The following is a 17361-nucleotide window of genomic DNA, read 5'->3' on the forward strand; positions in this document are numbered from 1 at the left end:
ATTTATAAGTATGTTTGAAGTTTATTCATTTCATTAGTACTATTATCCTAATAGGCCAACCAGTGATTAGCCCCTTTTTGAGGCCACTGGGGCTATGGGGGTAAGAAGCATTCCTGTTTTATTTCAGTTTCTACTATCAGAAGCTATCTCTTTCCTACCTATAATTGTTTTAATTGAATATGAAAAGATACCAGAGTGGGTTTGTAGTTGGAGTTTAAATAAATGGAATATAAAAAGAACTATCCATGTAGTTTTCTAAATAATTTTTGTAAAATATAAAATTCCTCATTCATTTCCACTTGCCCTTAGAGTTCCATTAACTTCAAATGATGATGATGATGATGATGATAAAGAGAAAATGCAACATGATGACAGTATTCTAGCAAAGATACCACCTGATGTTCCCTCTTTGGTATCAACAAGACAACCTTTATCAAGTCAGTATAATTTGGAATTGTTACTTCTTTAAAATAGTCATGATATGTGTGGTTTAGATGATTCAGGTATACTTTTTCTATTGTTGATATGCTTCCCAAAGGTGAAATTTTTTAAATGAATTTTGAATATCAGTATTAAAAAGTTACATTCATCAGACTTCTTCTTGAGGCCCATGGTGTACAAACACTTAATAAGTTAGATCTCTTCTGTTATAGATTTGCTAAATTCCACTATTTAAAACTGTTGACGAAAAATTTATTTTTTAAGTAAACATGCTGACAAGCGTCTGATCCACAGTGGTCTCAGGCCGTTATTCTGTGAGCGGTATTTAGAAGCCGTCAGCCTGAAGAGCTTTTCTTGGTACCTTACTAGCTTACAAATTGGAAGATACCATATATTTATTTAGTTTCATCCTCTCCTTTTCATAAACCAAAAAACTAGGGGCCTAAATGGATTTTGTGACTTTTTCAAGACCAGAGCCAAAGCAAAAACTTGAGCCTGTATAATGGTTGAGCCAGAGAAAATTATGACACTTATGTTTTATTTACATGGTTATTTCTAAAATAATAATCCTTCAGGGGAGTCTGGCTGGTGTGTTTATCATAGATTTGCAAATTGGATTATGGAACTGTAAGTATATTTCATTTAGAGCTTAGAATTATTTTTCCTTTATAAAAATGTATGTGTGTATATATCACTTATATAAACTTTTGATAGTTTATTATCAAAGCCTTTTGATAGTAATCCTTATCAGAGTCCTCGCTGTTATTTGGGCTCATTTGCTGGTCTCCTCCCACTTTAGAAATATATATTAATGGCTCCACTATCAGCTAGACTTGCTGTTGGGACCAAAACAGTGACTTCTCAGTATGTATTTTCCACAGATACAAATGTAAAATGTGACTTATGAATATTCTGATCATTCTACTTTATTTTTATCAGTGTAGATTCTAAGTATCTGAACAGAGTACACATTGTCAGAATCCTTTCTGTGAAACAGCTTGATTGTTTCAATCTTATTTATTTAAAATAAAAAATTCCTCGTCATTGCTTATTTCTGAATTTTCTTTCCCTTTATTTTATAGAAAGTCATGTCCACTCAGACCAAGATTCCATGAGTTCTCCAATGAGTGAGATGGAAAATGCCCAGTCAGTCAGTCACAGAAAGGAGGAGCTGTCTCTCAGTAACGTGACGGAGAGGAAAAAACGTCTGTCATCTCAGGAATCAACTAATCCTTCTGTCGACAGTTCTCATGGGACAGACTTAGATCAACAACACATTTCAAGCCCAGAATTAAATTGGAATAATGAAATAAATGATCATACCAATGCAAAGAATATTAAAATGCAAGGAAATGTGCAGTGCCTTCCTGACTCCTCTGAGTCTACAAGGGAACCTACTGCAGAGGACAGGCCTCCATTTCAGGGCAGTGACGACTTTCCGTTGCAGAAAACTGTGTATGATGCTGACATGGATTTAACTGCTAGTGAAGGAAGCAAAATTATTACAGTTTCAACAGGAACTAGAAATAAAAGCAATAAAAAATCAAATGAATGTGGAATCAAAACGTTCAGAAAAGTGAAAGATTCAAGCTCTGACAAAAAGAGAGAAAGATCAAAGAGACAATTTAAAAATAGTTCAGATATCAATATTGAGGAAAAGGTTGAAAATGGACCAGATAAAAGATCAGTTGTCTTGAATGGTGCGGGGGATTCAGAAGATCCAAATTTTATTTTCGATACTGAGCAGCTGACTCATTTGAACATACTGAAGAAAGTCACCCTTCATAATGGCTTTGATCAAGAGGACAGACAAAGTATACAGTGTATTAAAAGAAAGAAAAGGATACATGGAGCGAATGAGCAAGAGGAGGAAGCATATTCTTTCTCCCAAAGTTCAGATAAATTCCTGCAGGAGAATAAATTTGATGTGGGTCAGAGTTCTTTACCTTATCCTAAAAGTAAAGCTTCTAGACAGACATTTGTGATTCCTAAGTTAGAAAAAGTTAACTTATTCTCAAACCAAAAGAATAAAGAAACCACTTCTGAGAACCTAGAAGTGACAAGTGAATTTCAAACGGCTGATCTTTCCACCAGAGATAATGAAAGTTTATGTGATTATGAGGCCCAGAATATGTCGGATTTGAAAAAGCATGTCACTGACATGCAGCCTGCCCAGCAAAATGAATCAAAAATAAATGAGAAGCTTAGACAGAAAGTAAATCGGAAGACAGAAGTAATTTCTGAAACAAGCAAAGTATATGGGGATATTGCTAAAGATGTGCATGGCCCAGGAAAATGTGACTTTTCCTTCCAAACCCAGGAGGATAAAGAAACCACCTCTGGAAACCTTAAAGTGTCAGATGAGTTTCAAAAACCTGCTCTTTCCAGCACTGATAATGGAAACCTGTGTGACTGTGAGATCCAAAATGTGTTGGATTTGCAAAAGCAGATCACTGACGTGTACCCTATTCAGCAAAATGAATCGAAAGGTCATAAGAATCTTAGGCAGAAAGTAAATCGGAAGACAGAAATAATTTCTGAAGTGAATCATTTAGATAATGACAAGAATATGTATTTCCCAGAAAAGGGGAGTTCTTTCTTCCTAGCCCAGAAGGATAAAGAAATCATCCCTGAAAATATAAAAGGCCCAAGTGAATTCCAAACACTTGCCCTTTCTACCAAAGATAGTGGAAGCCTATATGATTATGAGACTCAGAAGTTTCTGGGAGTAGAAAAGCAAATCCAAAATATGCAACCTGCTTGTCAAAATGAATCAAAAATAGATAAGAAACTCAGGCAAAAGGTGTGTCGAAAGACAGAGATCATTTCTAAAATCAACCAAGTATATGAGAATGATGATAAAGGCATACAAGACCCAGAAAAAGATAACTTACTTTCTCTAACCCAAAAGGAAAAAGAAATCATCCCTGAATACCTAGAAGACTCAAGTGGGTTTCAGATAGCGGATCCTTCCATCAGAGGTGTTAGGAACTCATGTCATTATGAGATTCAGAACATTTTAGGAGTGAAAAAACATGTAGCTGATATGCCTCCTACACAGCAAAATAAATCAAAAATTAATAAGAGGCCCAGGCAGAAGGTAAGTCGGAAGACAGAAATAATTGTGGAAATGAACCAAGTGAATGAGTTTAAAAAAAAAGGTGTATATGACCCAGAAGAAGGTAACTTCTTTTCCCTAACCCAAACAGGTAAAGAAACCATTTCTGAAAACTTAGAAGTCACAAGTGAATTACAAACAGCTTATCTTTCCACCCACAATAATGGAAAGTTATATGATTATGAGACACAGAATGTGTTGGCTTTGAAAAAGCCCGTGACTGAGACACAATCTGCTCAGCAAAATGAATCAAAAATAAATAAGAAACTTAAGCAGAAAGTAAATCGGAAGACAGAAATAATTTCTGAAAAGTACCACATACATGGGGGTAATGATAAAGACGTGCATGATCAAGAAAGCTATACAAAAGATCTTCCTTGTCAGGTAAATATATCTAAACAAAGACTTGAATGTCAAGGTGTCATCAGTGGATACTCTATGGAAATTGATAGTACTGAGAAGGAAAACTGTGATCAAATTTCAAATCCTTACAAACGAGTTAAAAAGCATGGGAAAGAATCATCAGGCAAGGCAAAGATTTTCGCAAAAGGTGAAAACAAATCTATTTCGCGGTTACCAGATTCTTTATACACGTCTGTCTTCCTAGAATCAGGTTTAAAATATGTTCCTAATGAAGCAGATTCTGATCCTGGGCGGCACATGGACCTGCAGGAGAATCAGAAGGAAAGCTCTACAACTCTGAATGAAAAAAGAGATACCCCTTTTGTGGAAGTGGTAAAGGAAGGAGAGTGCCAGAGCAGAAAAGTAAGCAAAACAGCATGTAAATCAAAGAAAAGGAAGACCATCTATCCTTCTTCAGATAGCCATAAGGGAATGCAGGTGATATCTGATGCTGACCAAGAAATATCAGTTGAATCTGGACAAGCTGTTGAAAAGAATTCAGAAAATGAGAGACTTGTCAAAATGAAGCCAGACTTTTACAAAGAGGCATTTAAATCTTTATCTCAGGTATATTCACCTAACATACAAGAATCATTCTTTAAGAGTATGCATGAGGATTCAGTACTGAGTATTTCTCCTAGTAGAAATCTGATGATCAAAGAAAATTTTGCCCTGGAGAGCTCACCGAGCTTTCAAGTAAGTGATGGTGAACATGAGAAGAGGAAAGGGATGAAATTCAACCAGAGAACACAAAAATCAGAAATAGGTAGGTCATTAGCTGAAGTGACCAAGTTTTGAAAGTACTGTCCTTTTTCACTTAACCAGTTAAGTATTTTCTGTTGTAATTGATATTTTTGTGGAGCTAAGAACAGTATTTAACTGTGTAGCCTGAACTGGAGAAACAACATAAAGCAATTTAAAGGAAGTTTAATATTTTAGGAAGATAACAGAGTAGTGTCTTGGATATTTATAACCTAAAAAACAGATTTGGCCTTTACCACAAAGTTGTCTGATTTGGTGTTTTAGAGGATTAAAAAATAAGTAATACCAAATCCTTTCCTCCGAACACATGTATCTAAAAATAACAAGAAAGACAGTGGCAAATGTAAAATGCAAAAACACATGTGTGCAAACAGATTATGGGGAGTGATTTGGACAAGCAGAACCGCAAAGACATCATGAAATGGGTGGCATTTTAGGCTGTAAAGGATAGGTAGGATTTTTATCTTTAGTGTTTACTTTATGTTTCCCCCCAGTTATTAAAAGAATACTCATTGCAGAAAATTGAAAGTAGAAAATCAAAAAATAGGAGGAAAAACTGTCACCCAGAAGAATTGCAGTCAGCATTCTGGCATGTGCATAGAGTTGACTCTATGGAATTTAAAAGTCTATACCTGAAATCATGCTATATACAATATTAGTTATCCCGGTTTTTCCCCATAAACATTGCATCCTAAGGATGTTCCTTCATTATTAGAAATTTTGTGACATTGGACATTCCCATATCAATCAAAATTTTCTACTGGGAGACTAACACTTGAATATATATGTATATATAATACTAGAATTTTTTTCCCATTTTGTTGAGAAATAATTGATATCACTGTATAACTCTAAGGCATGCAGTGTGATGGTTGGATTTACATGTTCTGTGAAATGGTAACCATGGTAGGTTCGGCTCCCATCCATCATGTCAAATGGATACAGTAAACGGAAAGAAAGAAGAAAAAAAGAAAAGTTTTCTCCCTTTGATTAGAACTCTTAGGGTTTATTCTCTTAACTTTCTTTTTTTTTCTTTTTGGAGAGGGTGGGGTGGGATTGAGGAGCAGAGGAAGAGGGAGAGAGAGAATCTTTTTTTTTTTTTTTTAATATTTTATTTATTTATTTGACAGAGGTCACAAGTAGGCAGAGAGGCAGGCAGAGAGAGAAACAGGCTCCCCACTGAGCAGAGAGCCCGATGCGGGGCTCGATCCCAGGACCCTGAGATCATGACCTGAGCCGAAGGCAGAGGCTTAAACCACTGAGCCACCCAGGCGCCCCGGAGAGAGAGAATCTTAAGCAGGCTCCACGCCCAGTGCAGATCCCAATGCAGGGCCTGACCTGAGCCAAAATCAAGAGTCAGATGCCCAACCAACTGAGCCACCCAGGCACCCCCCTCCCCTCTTACATACCACACAGCAGTGTTGGCTATAGTCATCAGGCTGTACATTGTATCCTTAGTACTTATTTTAAATTACAACTGAAAGTTACACCTTTTGACTACCTTCCTCTCTTTCCCCCTCTGTCCACCCTCTGCTGCCTCTGGTAACCACAAGTCTGATCTCTTGCTGGGTTTGGGTTTTTGGTTTTTTGTTTTGATTTTTTTTTTTTAATTCCTGTTGTAAGTGAGATCCGACACTATTTGTTTTTCTGTGTGTGACTTATTTCACTTAGCATAATTCCTTCAAGGTCCATATATGTTACCTCAGATGGTAGGATTTCCTCATTTTTTTATAGCTGATTAATATGCAAATACTATTAACATACATGCACGCACCCCCCACAACTTTATCCATTCATCCATCAATGGACACTTCGGTTGTTTCTGTGTCTTGGCTGTTATACATAATGCTGCTGTGAACATGAGGTTACAGATATCTTTTCAAGTTGAAGAACACTAGGATTTTGATGCGTAAGGTTATTCCAGGTAAAAGGAATACTAAAACAAAAGAAGTACAAAAATCTAGATTTACGGTCCATGATAGAAGACTGGTGAACCGTCTTGCATCTCTGTGTTCTTCATGGTACTTTTCACGGAGTAAGCAATTGATACAAATGTTGAATGAATGTGTAGTAATTTGTATGATTCTGTGAGTACAGTTGACCTGTGGAGAATTTTTAGCAGCCTATATGTGATTTCAGAATAAAAATGTTATGGAATTTACTTTGGTAGTTTGTTTCAAATTTTAAGTCTGCTTTCCCTTCATTGCTGGGAAAAACCTGACTCACAAATAATTTCAGTGCTGTCATTGTAATATTTAAAATTATAACTTGATTATTGCTAAGTTTAAAAATTTGTCGCCAGTAATTTGCAAACCACTAAATATTGCATATCTATTTCCATATGAAGATATCCCATTTTTATTTATATATGTATATAAATATTTGTGCAAATTATTCTTTGCAGGTGGTAGAACACTACAGGACTTGACAAATACCAGTTTTCTTTCAAATAACACTGCTAAAGCTGAAAATAAGTCAGAAAATCCATCCTTAGAATTACCAAGCCGAAGAAGAAGGTGTATTCCTCTCGATTTAAAGGAGCCAAATCTCAAAAGGTAAGTATCTCAGTGATATTCAAGCCATTTCAGTGTGATTTTATAAACTGTATGCTTTAAAAGAAATTCCTGTCTGAATTAGTATTTGAACACTATATCAATATCAATATATTTTTGATATAATAATCACAGTATGATCTGGGTAAGATTTGAAGAAATGACTTCTTTTATTCTTTGAACAGACTTTGAAAAAAAAAAAAAAAAACATGAAAAACCTGTGGCTTATGATTTGCAAATCACTCTTTCCATGTCTGTTATTTTCATTTGTGTTCTACCTTATTCCCTAGAGGAATTCCAAGTGGCTTATTTATTCTTTAGCCTTACAGAGTAATAGTCTTTTTCTTTCATTAATTAAAATTTCAAACATAGGGTATGTGGGTGGCTGTGTCAGTTAAGCGTCCAACTCTTGATTTTGCCTCAGGTCATGATCTCAGGGTCGTGAGATCAAGCTCTGAGTTGGGCTCCGTGCTCAGCAGGGACTCTGCTTAAGATTCTCTCTCTCCCTCTCCCTCTGCCCTACCCACGCCCATTTGTGCACATGTTGTCTTGCTCTTGCTCTCTCGCTCTGTCTCTAAAATCAATAGGGGCACCTGGGTGGCTCAGTTGGTTAAGCACCTACCTCCAGCTCAGGTCATGATCCCAGATCCTGGGATCCCTGCTTAGTGAGGAGCTTGCTTCTTCCTATGCCTACCCTGCTCTCTCTGTCTCTATGTCAAATAAATAAATAAATAAATCTTTTTAAAAATATATAACACATACCCCAACAAAGGGAAGCTAGTACTCCCTGTACTTATCCGCCATTCTTCAGCTTCAATTGTTAATCAGTATTTTGCCTTATTTATTTCATTTATCCTTTTCTGTTGTAGTATTTTTAAAGCAAATTCCTAATATTAGGTCATTTAATCCCCAAAACACTTCTGTATCTATCTCTTTAAAAAAAGGAACTTTTAACAAACTAGATAACAGTGATCACAGCAATTACCTATAGGAATTAGCAGCAATTTTTTACTGTCATCTAACAGCCAATCCCTATTCAAATTCCCTTCTTATCTCAAAAAATGTCCAAATGCCTTTTACATGTGTTTTGTGGAAAATCTCACTTTTTTAAAAGGATAAATAAAGTAGCCTATTTTGCAGAACCCAATCATATTTGGGATCATATTTTCAAAAAGAGAAAACTATCCTTAAATTTTCTCATCCTTTGAATTGTTTTGGTATTTGCTTCTTTTATAAAATGAAAGGCATCAGTGGTTCTCACAGGTATTTTGAAACGATAACAGGTGTGGAGCAAAAGCTCTTTCACTGCTGGTGGGTGAAACAGCCAAAGGGTACAGCTGTTTTGCAAGACAGCTTGGTGGTTTCTTAGAAAACTTAATGTAGGGGCGCCTGGGTGGCTCAGTGGTTTAAGCCTCTGCCTTCAGCTCAGGTCATGATCTCAGGGTCCTGGGATCGAGCCCCGCGTCGGGCTCTCTGCTCAGTGGGGAGCCTGCTTCCCCCTCACTCTCTGCCTGCCTCTCTGCCTACTTGTGATCTCTCTCTCTGTCAAATAAATAAATTCTTTAAAAAAAAAAACAACAAAAAAAAACTTAATGTATACTCTCTCCGTATGATCCTGTAATCACACTCCTTGATTTTACCCAAAGGGGTTGAAAACTTGTGTCCACACAAAAATCTGTGCATGGATATTTATGGCAGCTGTGTTCACATTGCCAGAACTAGGAAGCAACTAAGATGTCCTTTAGTAGGTAAATGGAGGAATATGCTATGGTGTATCTAGACAGTGGAATATTACCCAGTGCTAAAAAGAAATGAGGTATCAAGCCATAAAAAGACAAGAGCCATAAATGCATTTTACTAAGTGAAAGAAGTCAATCTGAGAAGGCTACTTACTGTATAATTCCCACTATATGGCATTCTGGAAGAGGGAAAGCTATAAAGACAGTAAAAAAAAAAAACAGTCCTTGTCGGGGGCGGAGGGCGGGGAGACAGATGAACAGGTGGAGCACAGAGGATTTTTAGGGCACTGAAAACACTCTGTATGATACTCTAATGATAGGTAACTACCATTATATGTTTGTCCAAACCCTTAAAATGTATAACACCAAAAGGGAACCCTAAGATAGACTATAGGTTTCAACTAACATTATGATGTGTTAGTGCAGATTCGTCATTGATAAGGTATATACAGTGTTTATGAGTAATGTTAACAATGCGGACAGCTGTGCATAGGTAAGGGCAGAGGGCGTATGGGAAATCTCTACCTTCCTCTCAATATTATTATAAACCTGAAACTGTTCTAAAAAAATAAAGTCTTAAAAAAAAACAACAATAACTAATACATTGTAGCAATACAAGGGAGGGCAAAAGAAAAAAAGAACCAAGCAGTTTAAAAAAAAAAAAATTTAGTTGAGCTATAGTTTCACATACCATACATCTCATCTTTTTTTTTTTAATATTTTATTTATTTATTTGGCAGAGAGAGAGGTCACAAGCAGGCAGAGAGGCAGGCAGAGAGAGAGGGAGAAACAGGCTCCCCACTGAGCAGGGAGCCCAATGCGGGGCTCGATCCCAGGACCCTGAGATCATGACCCGAGCCGAAGGCAGAGGCTTAAACCACTGAGCCACCCAGGCGCCCCTCATCATTTAAAGTGTGCAATTCAGTGTGTTTTTAGTATATTCACAGATATGCCTACCATCATCGCAATCAGTTTTAGAACATTTCTTCATCCCCAGCCCTAGGCAACCATTCACCTACTTTGTATCTTAATAGGTTTCCCTGTTCTGGATTTTTCATATGAATGGAAACATGTAATATGTGGTCTTTGTGACTCGCTTCTTGCACTTAGCATGTATCTGGGTTTCTCCCATGTCATACTATGTCATAGTATTTGTCAGTATTTCATTTGCTTTAGGACCAAATAATACTCTATCATACAGATAATACCACATTTTGTTTATCCACTTGTTGACAGACATTTCGGTTGTTTCCATCTTTTGGTTATTATGAATAATGCTGCTATAAATATCATTTGAAAGTCTTGAAATATGTGTCTCCATATGTTTTCTTTCTCTTGGATATATGCCTACTTGTGGAATTCCTGAGTCCTGTAGTAACTCTGTTTAATCGTTTGAGGAACTGCTAGACTATTTTCCGAAGCTGCTGCACCATTTTATATCACCACCAATGATGTTTGGGGGTTCTGATTTCTCCCATTTCCTTGCCAGCGCACTTTTATCATTTGGCTTTTTGATGATTCTAACCATAGTACTGGGTGTAAAGTAGTATCATATTAAGGTTTGGATTTGTATATGTGTTTCTTTGTCGACTGATGATACTGAGTGTGTTTTCATGTGCCTTTTGGCCACTTCTTTATCTTCGTCAAAGAAAAGTCTATTCAGGGTCATCGGGGTGGCTCAGTCAGTTAGGTGTCCCATTCTTTTTTTCTCTAGAGCTGTAGCATGCACCACATGAATTAGCTGTTTATATTATTAAACTTAATAATTAACATGAATTTTCAAATATCTACACTGAACACAAACCAGAGGTGAAATTATTCACATTACAGAAAATTATTGGGTTATATAAAAGGGCCACAGTACCTCAATGTCATTTTTGGCAGAGGGAAAAATTAAACACACAATTATTCCAAGTACTGTGGATTGAGTCTCAAGCACAATTTAAGATGAAGCACATCGGAAGTTGTAATCATAGAAAAGTTGTTTCCTTGCTCTTTTTTCCTCCACTTGATTTTTTTTATTTGGGTTTTTTTTTTTATTTTAAATTTAAGAAACAGAGAGTATATTATTAATTTCAGAGGTAGAGTTCGGTGATTCATCAGTCTTATATAATTCACAGTGCTCATTACATCACTTGTGCTCTTTTATGTCCATCACCCAGTTACACCATCCCCCCCACCCCCTTCCCCTCCAGCAACCCTCAGTTTGTTTCCTGTGATTAAAGGTCTCTTATGGTTGTCTCCCTCTCTGGTTTCATCTTGTTTTATTTTTCCCTCCTTTCCCCTATGATCCTCTGTTTTGTTTCTTAAATTCCACAAATGAGTGAGATCATATAATAATTCTCTTGATCTCAACTCAGGTCATGATCTCAGGGTTGTGAGTTCAAGTCCTACATTGGGCTTCTTGCTGGCAAGCAGCCTACTTTAAAAAAAAAATTAAAAGAAAAAAGAAAAGTCTATTCTGATCTTTCCCCCTTTTTTCAATTGAGTTGTCTTTTTTTTTAGTTGCAAGTTAAACTTTCTTATTTTAAACTAATTTTAGACTTATCAAAGAGTTATAAAAATAGTACAAAGTTTCCTTCCCCTGCTTTCCCTAATTTTAACACCTTATCCACAGTACAATGATCAAAATTAGAAAATTAGCTTTGGTACAGTACTATCAACTAAACCCTCCTGGATGTCCATTAACATCCTTTGCTGTTCTAGATAAAGTCCTGTCCAGGATGCCATCCTGTTTCTCCTTAGCCTCTTCCAGCCTATGGCAGTTCCTCATTCCTCCCTTTCCTGTTATGACTTTCACACTTTTGAAGACTGTTGGTCAGTTATTTTGTAGACTGTCTCTCAGTTTGGTTTGTCTGATGTTTTCTCATGATTTTGCAGTGAAGCATTTTGGCAAGAATTCTGCAGAAATTGTATGTCCTTTGCATTGCATCAGTTAAGGGGTTTGTCCTGTCAGTATGTCTCAGTAATGTTAACTTTGATCAGTTGATTGCAGTGGTGTCTGCTGGGTTTTTTTCACTATACATTTCTTTCTTTCTTTTTTTTAATATTTTTATTATTTATCTGTCAGAGAGAGAGAGATCACAAGTAGGCAGAGAGGCAGGCAGAGAGAGAGGAAGGAAAGCAGGCTCCCTGCTGAGCAGAGAGCCCGATGTGGGGCTCCATCCCAGGACCCTGAGATCACGACCTGAGCCAAAGGCACAGGCCTTACCCACTGAGCCACCCAGGTGCCCCAATAATAGGTTTTCTAATATTGAACCAAACTTGCATTCCTGGAATAAATCTCACTTGGTCATGGTATATATTTTTCATAATGTGCTATTGGATTTGCTTTTGTAACTATGCTGTGAGTACTTGAGAAGAATATGTACCCTCTTTTATCAGAGTATAGAGTTTGACATATATTCATAAGATTAACCCCCCTCCTTTAGATCTTGTATCTCCTTATTTTTTTGCCCCCTTCATCTGTCTTGCGCTGAGAGAACTGAATATAAAAATCTCTCACTGTTTTGTTCCTTTCTGTCTCCGTGCATCTCCTGTAGATTTTGCTTCATAAAGGTAGTTGCTCTGATATTTGGTACATAACTATCTTACTTACTATGTACTCCTATGGTAATAGTAATGATTACTATTATATTACCATATAATCATTGTAGATTAGGACTTTTACTATTAAAAATGGCCCCTTTGTCATATTCTGTGCTTTGGGACTTAAAAGATAAAGACTTTAAAAAAATATATTTGTATTACCTTCTTGTTAACTTCTTCCACCCCTATCCTCAGTGCCTAAGGTGATCATTCTATAACACAATGCAAGCAGCGTCCTTCAGGATCTCTTCTCACTGGGGGCCTAACAGCAGCTGTGATGTATCTGCTGGATGCCATCCAAAAATTTTTAAAAAAAAGTAAAGGCAGCTGGGTTGTCATCATTCTTAGTATTTATACTAATGTTCATTGTGATATTTGCTTTTTAAAAAATTTACCAACTAAACCATTTAGCAAGTAATCTGTACACCCAATAGATCTAAACTAAAATAGAATACTATTTCATTACAGCATTTGGCTGTGTTTAGAGTAGGTAGCTCTTCTAAAAGAATTAATGAAACCCTATCTAATTACCTAAGGCAATGGTATCATTGGCTCTGGAGAGGAGTACAGAGGAGGGAAAGAGACCGTACTTGCTATCTAAGCATTTATACCTTTGTAATTGAGGACTATGTGTCTGTATGTCATCTAAAAAACATGTGTCATGTAGAGAATAAATACAGCTCTACTTCTTGCAGCATGATATATTCGATGCATGATCGAACTAAAAATAAAATAAAATTACTAGGTAAAATTTTAAAAAACAAAAGCCAAACCAAAAACTCCCTTGAACATGTGTATTAGATGAGAAGAAGAAAGCAAGCTCACATCAGAGACTGAGAGCAGGAACCCAGAAAGGTAGGTAGACTCAGACTGGCTTTTGCCTGAACATATTTACCAAACTAGGTGAACCTAAGTGTTGGATTTACAGTGTTATGGGGCTGGGGACAGAAGGCATATCCTTAGGTTTAGCTAAAATGAAAAGTCTAATAGTAGATCACCTTCAGTAAAGTTGAGCTACTCTCTCAGTAGAAGAGCAAACTAAAAATAACCTTCCCAGCAGCTTTTTTAAGCCCCAGGAAATAACTCTAGTACTGAACTGAGGAGGAAAAAAAAATCTTCTGAGAATTTGTAACCAGAATCAAACTCTCATGCATTGCAGCTGGAATTCACAATATCTGAAGTCACAGAAAACATCAAGCTGAGGATTTAGTATTGGTCCATGACTTGTAGTGCCCCTGTCATCCGTCAGAAGCAAATGCACATGTTTTCCAGCACTCTCCCTCATCTCAGTCCTCAACAAATTTTCCACAGATGAAATTCCAAGGGAAATAAACAGTTAGCTCACCCTAAACACTACATACACAAGGGAACGAGGTACCAGCAGAAACAACTGACAGCAGAATTCGATACAGAATGTGAAATAAGAATGTTTAATGTTTCAATGGAGGAGAGACTTGGAAGTGAATAAATATGTTGGAAAAAACACCTTTAATGAGAAGACAAGCAAGGAAGAGATGAACAAAGCTCAGGATAGTGGTTACTTCTTGGGGACGACACGGATGTGCTCAGACAGGGACACACCAGAGGCTTCTGAGGTGTAACATTTTCTTTCTTAACCTGGATGGTACGTACATCAACATTTATTTATTGTTCTAAGTTGTACATTTTCAGATATTCTTCTATGTATGCTGAGATTCGTAGTAAAAAGGAAATACATACAAACAGGTAATGTGTGAAATCTAAATTGGTCAATTTTTCTTCTTAAGCCTAATTTTATAATTCCTACTATAGAGTGTTCCAGACATATGATGCAGGAGTTTTCTTCTCCATGCTTCATAGCAAAAGCATCAGCTTTGAATTGTTAATATTGTTCATCTTCTGTTTTTTCTACGTTGCAGGAAGATGAGAAGATGAAGTGAACTTATGAATTCTGGGGTTTTTTTGAATTCTCAAACCATACCAAGTCAAAACAGGGATATAACAAGGATCCAAAAGATGAAATGAGTGCTGAAGGATTCCCCTGCTCCACCTTTCCATGAGTATTAATTTATCCATTCTTATGTTTACATATATGTGTGTAAAATAGCTATTTTGTAATATTAAACTTCTAAAATAGTTTTGGTCATCCTATGACTTACGTTCCTGTTTTTGTAAACTTCTTCAACCTAGCAGCCTTTAACTAAGCAAAAGCTGTTAACCTTTTAACCAAATAAAATGTGTTGTAAATATTTTTGCATTGGTTATCTTGTTGCATACCAAGCTGTCTTGTTTTGTTTTATTTTTAAAACCATCCAATATATTTGATCACCTAGATTTTAAAAGTTGCCTTCTGCCTTGGCCAGTTTTCTGTCTCCCTTCATTCTTACACTCTCAGTTTTACCTGTTAGATGTCAGTTTCTGTATTTTTTCCATTCTGTGTAATCTGATGACTTGGCTGAGGGGCTTAACATTTCAGGTTCTTCTAAATTTGGTTTTTATAACTATTTTAAAGAACCCTTACTTTACTAGTAGTAGAAAGTAATAAATCCTTTGAATGTCTGAGATCAATCAGCATAGCTGATTGTATTCAATGGCAAGTCAAATTCTATTCTGCCTGGATGGAAAAGCTTGCTTAGAGAATAATTGACAAATAAAAGGGTGGACTCCGTGTTTTTAACAAACACTTCAAACCATTCTGGGGCAGACTGTCCTAGGACCAAACTCTGAGGAACTGCTGTAGGTATACAGAGTCTCACAGAACTTACTCATAACAATGCCGGTTGAATGGAGGCCTTATTAAAGGAATAGTTTACACACTGAGTAAGAATTTGGCACCCTGACAGTCTTTGTTCTCTTTGCTATACACCTGTTACTTGGAGACTATGGACCTCCTAGGGTCAGTCTCCAGTATTATATTTTTGTTCCTATTGCTTATTTCTATTCTTCCCCCTTTCTATGAGATTTTTCTCTTTTTTTTTTTCCCCTTCCCATGTAAATTATTTTTCAGTTTATTTAGTCAAATTTATTAACCTTTTATTGCTGGTGGAATTTGATAACAATAAGAAAGAATTTCCCTACTTCCAGATTATAAAGACAGTTACCCATGGTTTCATTTTGTTTTACATTTAAATTTCTGATTCATGTGGATTTTTTCTGCCATATGAGATATGAATGCAATTTTGACCTTTTTCCAAATGACTCCCCCATTAATGAGAAGGTCCATGTTTTCCAGTACTGATTTGAAATGCCACCCTTTTTTATGTTGTATTTCCATGTGCACTTAAGTTTATTTCTCAGTTTTCTGTTGTATTGGTCTGTGTGTCTGTTTATGCCCCACTACCATATCCATTGACTTTAGGGGGAGTAGTATCAAGGTTTCTATCCTAGAGCTTTTACATATTTCTTAATAAATTTACACCTAAGTATTTTATTTTTTTTTCTTGGTAATATAAATGGGATCTTGCCTTTGATTCTCTCTTCTAATTATTATTTGCATATATATGTTCATTATTGATTTCTGTATGTTAAATACTGAACATTCATTATAGTATTTTCCAGACATGTGTCCTGAAAACCAAGTTAACTTTACCTCTTTTTTTTTCCCCTTCCTAATCTTATGCATCTCATTGCTTTCTTTTGTCTAATTGTACTGCTGCTTACTACCTTAAGTAAAATGTTAAATCGTAGTAAAAAGAATAGATATCCTTGTATTGTTCTGATTTTCATGGGAATGCCTCTGGTTTTACCCAAATAAGTAAGATGCCGGGTTTTGAGTTGGTTATGTATAATTTATAATCACATTAAAGTATTTTCTATCAATTATTTTATTGAGTGCTTTTTAAAAAAATCATGAATGAGTGTTGAATTTTTGTCAAGTGACTTTTGGCACAGAGAGAGATTGTATGAGTCAGGATCCAGCCAAGAGATAGAAACCACAATTATTTTATAAATTGTCAGCCATATAGTACAGAACTAAACAAGAACTGAGAAGGCAGAAAGGACGCCTGGAATGTCATAGAGGAAGTAACTACAGGAGGTACCTCTGGGCCTGGGGGATGGAAGAGAAAAGGGTGGAATTGTTGAAACCTAAATGCTTGGAGGAAGAGTTCCAGGACTCTACGGAAGGTATGCACGGGTTAGTGCTGTTTCCCTGATGGGCGGTGACAAGAATGGTCTGAGTGTGGAAACGCTGCAGACTAGAACCATCCGTTGCTCTGAAGTCCATCATTCCTGCCAGGGCGGTGAGCCATTTCTGTGATGATGCCGACAGAGAAACAACAGGAAGGAGCAAATTTCTTTTTCCTCCTCCATACTTGCAGTTTGCATCTATCTCCTCCTATTGCCAGAGTCCGAAAGGGAGACTGGCAAAGGAAAGAATGGGCTTTTGCAAAGGCCTGGCTTTAACATAGTACGGTGAGACGTGTGGATCTGAAGCTGGAACATAATAGCTTAATAGTCCGCACAAAGGGATATGATTATTCTCCTTAGAAGTATTAATATAGCAAACTGTATTCCCTGATTTGTTGATACTGAAACATTCTTACTTTCACGGAATAAATTCCACCTTCTAGCACGTGCTGGCCATTGTCTCCCGCCTCCAAGCCCACCTCTCCACAATTTGCTGTGTAATGCTGGAATTCTACAAATTGCTTTTTGTTTGTTTGTTTGTTTGTTGTTTTTTTCTCTTTGCTAGCTGACTTTTAAAACTGCTGTCAACAGGGAGTGATAGAAAGAGACAAAATCAGGAAGAGGGACAAAGGACGTGCTCCTTGTTCGTGTG

The 17361-nt window shown here is 36.7% G+C and overlaps 1 protein-coding gene across 3 annotated transcripts in view; it reads left to right on the forward strand.

Annotated features, from left to right (window-relative positions):
* The window catches only part of SGO2 (shugoshin 2), a 41356-nt gene extending 24983 nt beyond the window's left edge, over nt 1–16373 (forward strand). For 2 of the 3 annotated variants that reach the window (XM_046017990.1, XM_046017991.1), the window contains exons 6-9: nt 310–437; nt 1524–4727; nt 7128–7278; nt 14501–16373. In XM_046017990.1, the coding sequence (XP_045873946.1) occupies nt 310–437; nt 1524–4727; nt 7128–7278; nt 14501–14516 (3499 nt within the window). In that variant the 3' untranslated portion in view covers nt 14517–16373. The remainder of the gene's footprint in view (nt 1–309; nt 438–1523; nt 4728–7127; nt 7279–14500) is intronic. The other variant, XM_046017992.1, reaches the window with a different exon arrangement.
* The last annotated feature ends 988 nt before the right edge of the window (nt 16374–17361 follow it).

This window comes from Meles meles, chromosome 9 (genome assembly GCF_922984935.1).
Source record: "Meles meles chromosome 9, mMelMel3.1 paternal haplotype, whole genome shotgun sequence".
NCBI classification, from domain to species: domain Eukaryota; kingdom Metazoa; phylum Chordata; class Mammalia; order Carnivora; family Mustelidae; genus Meles; species Meles meles.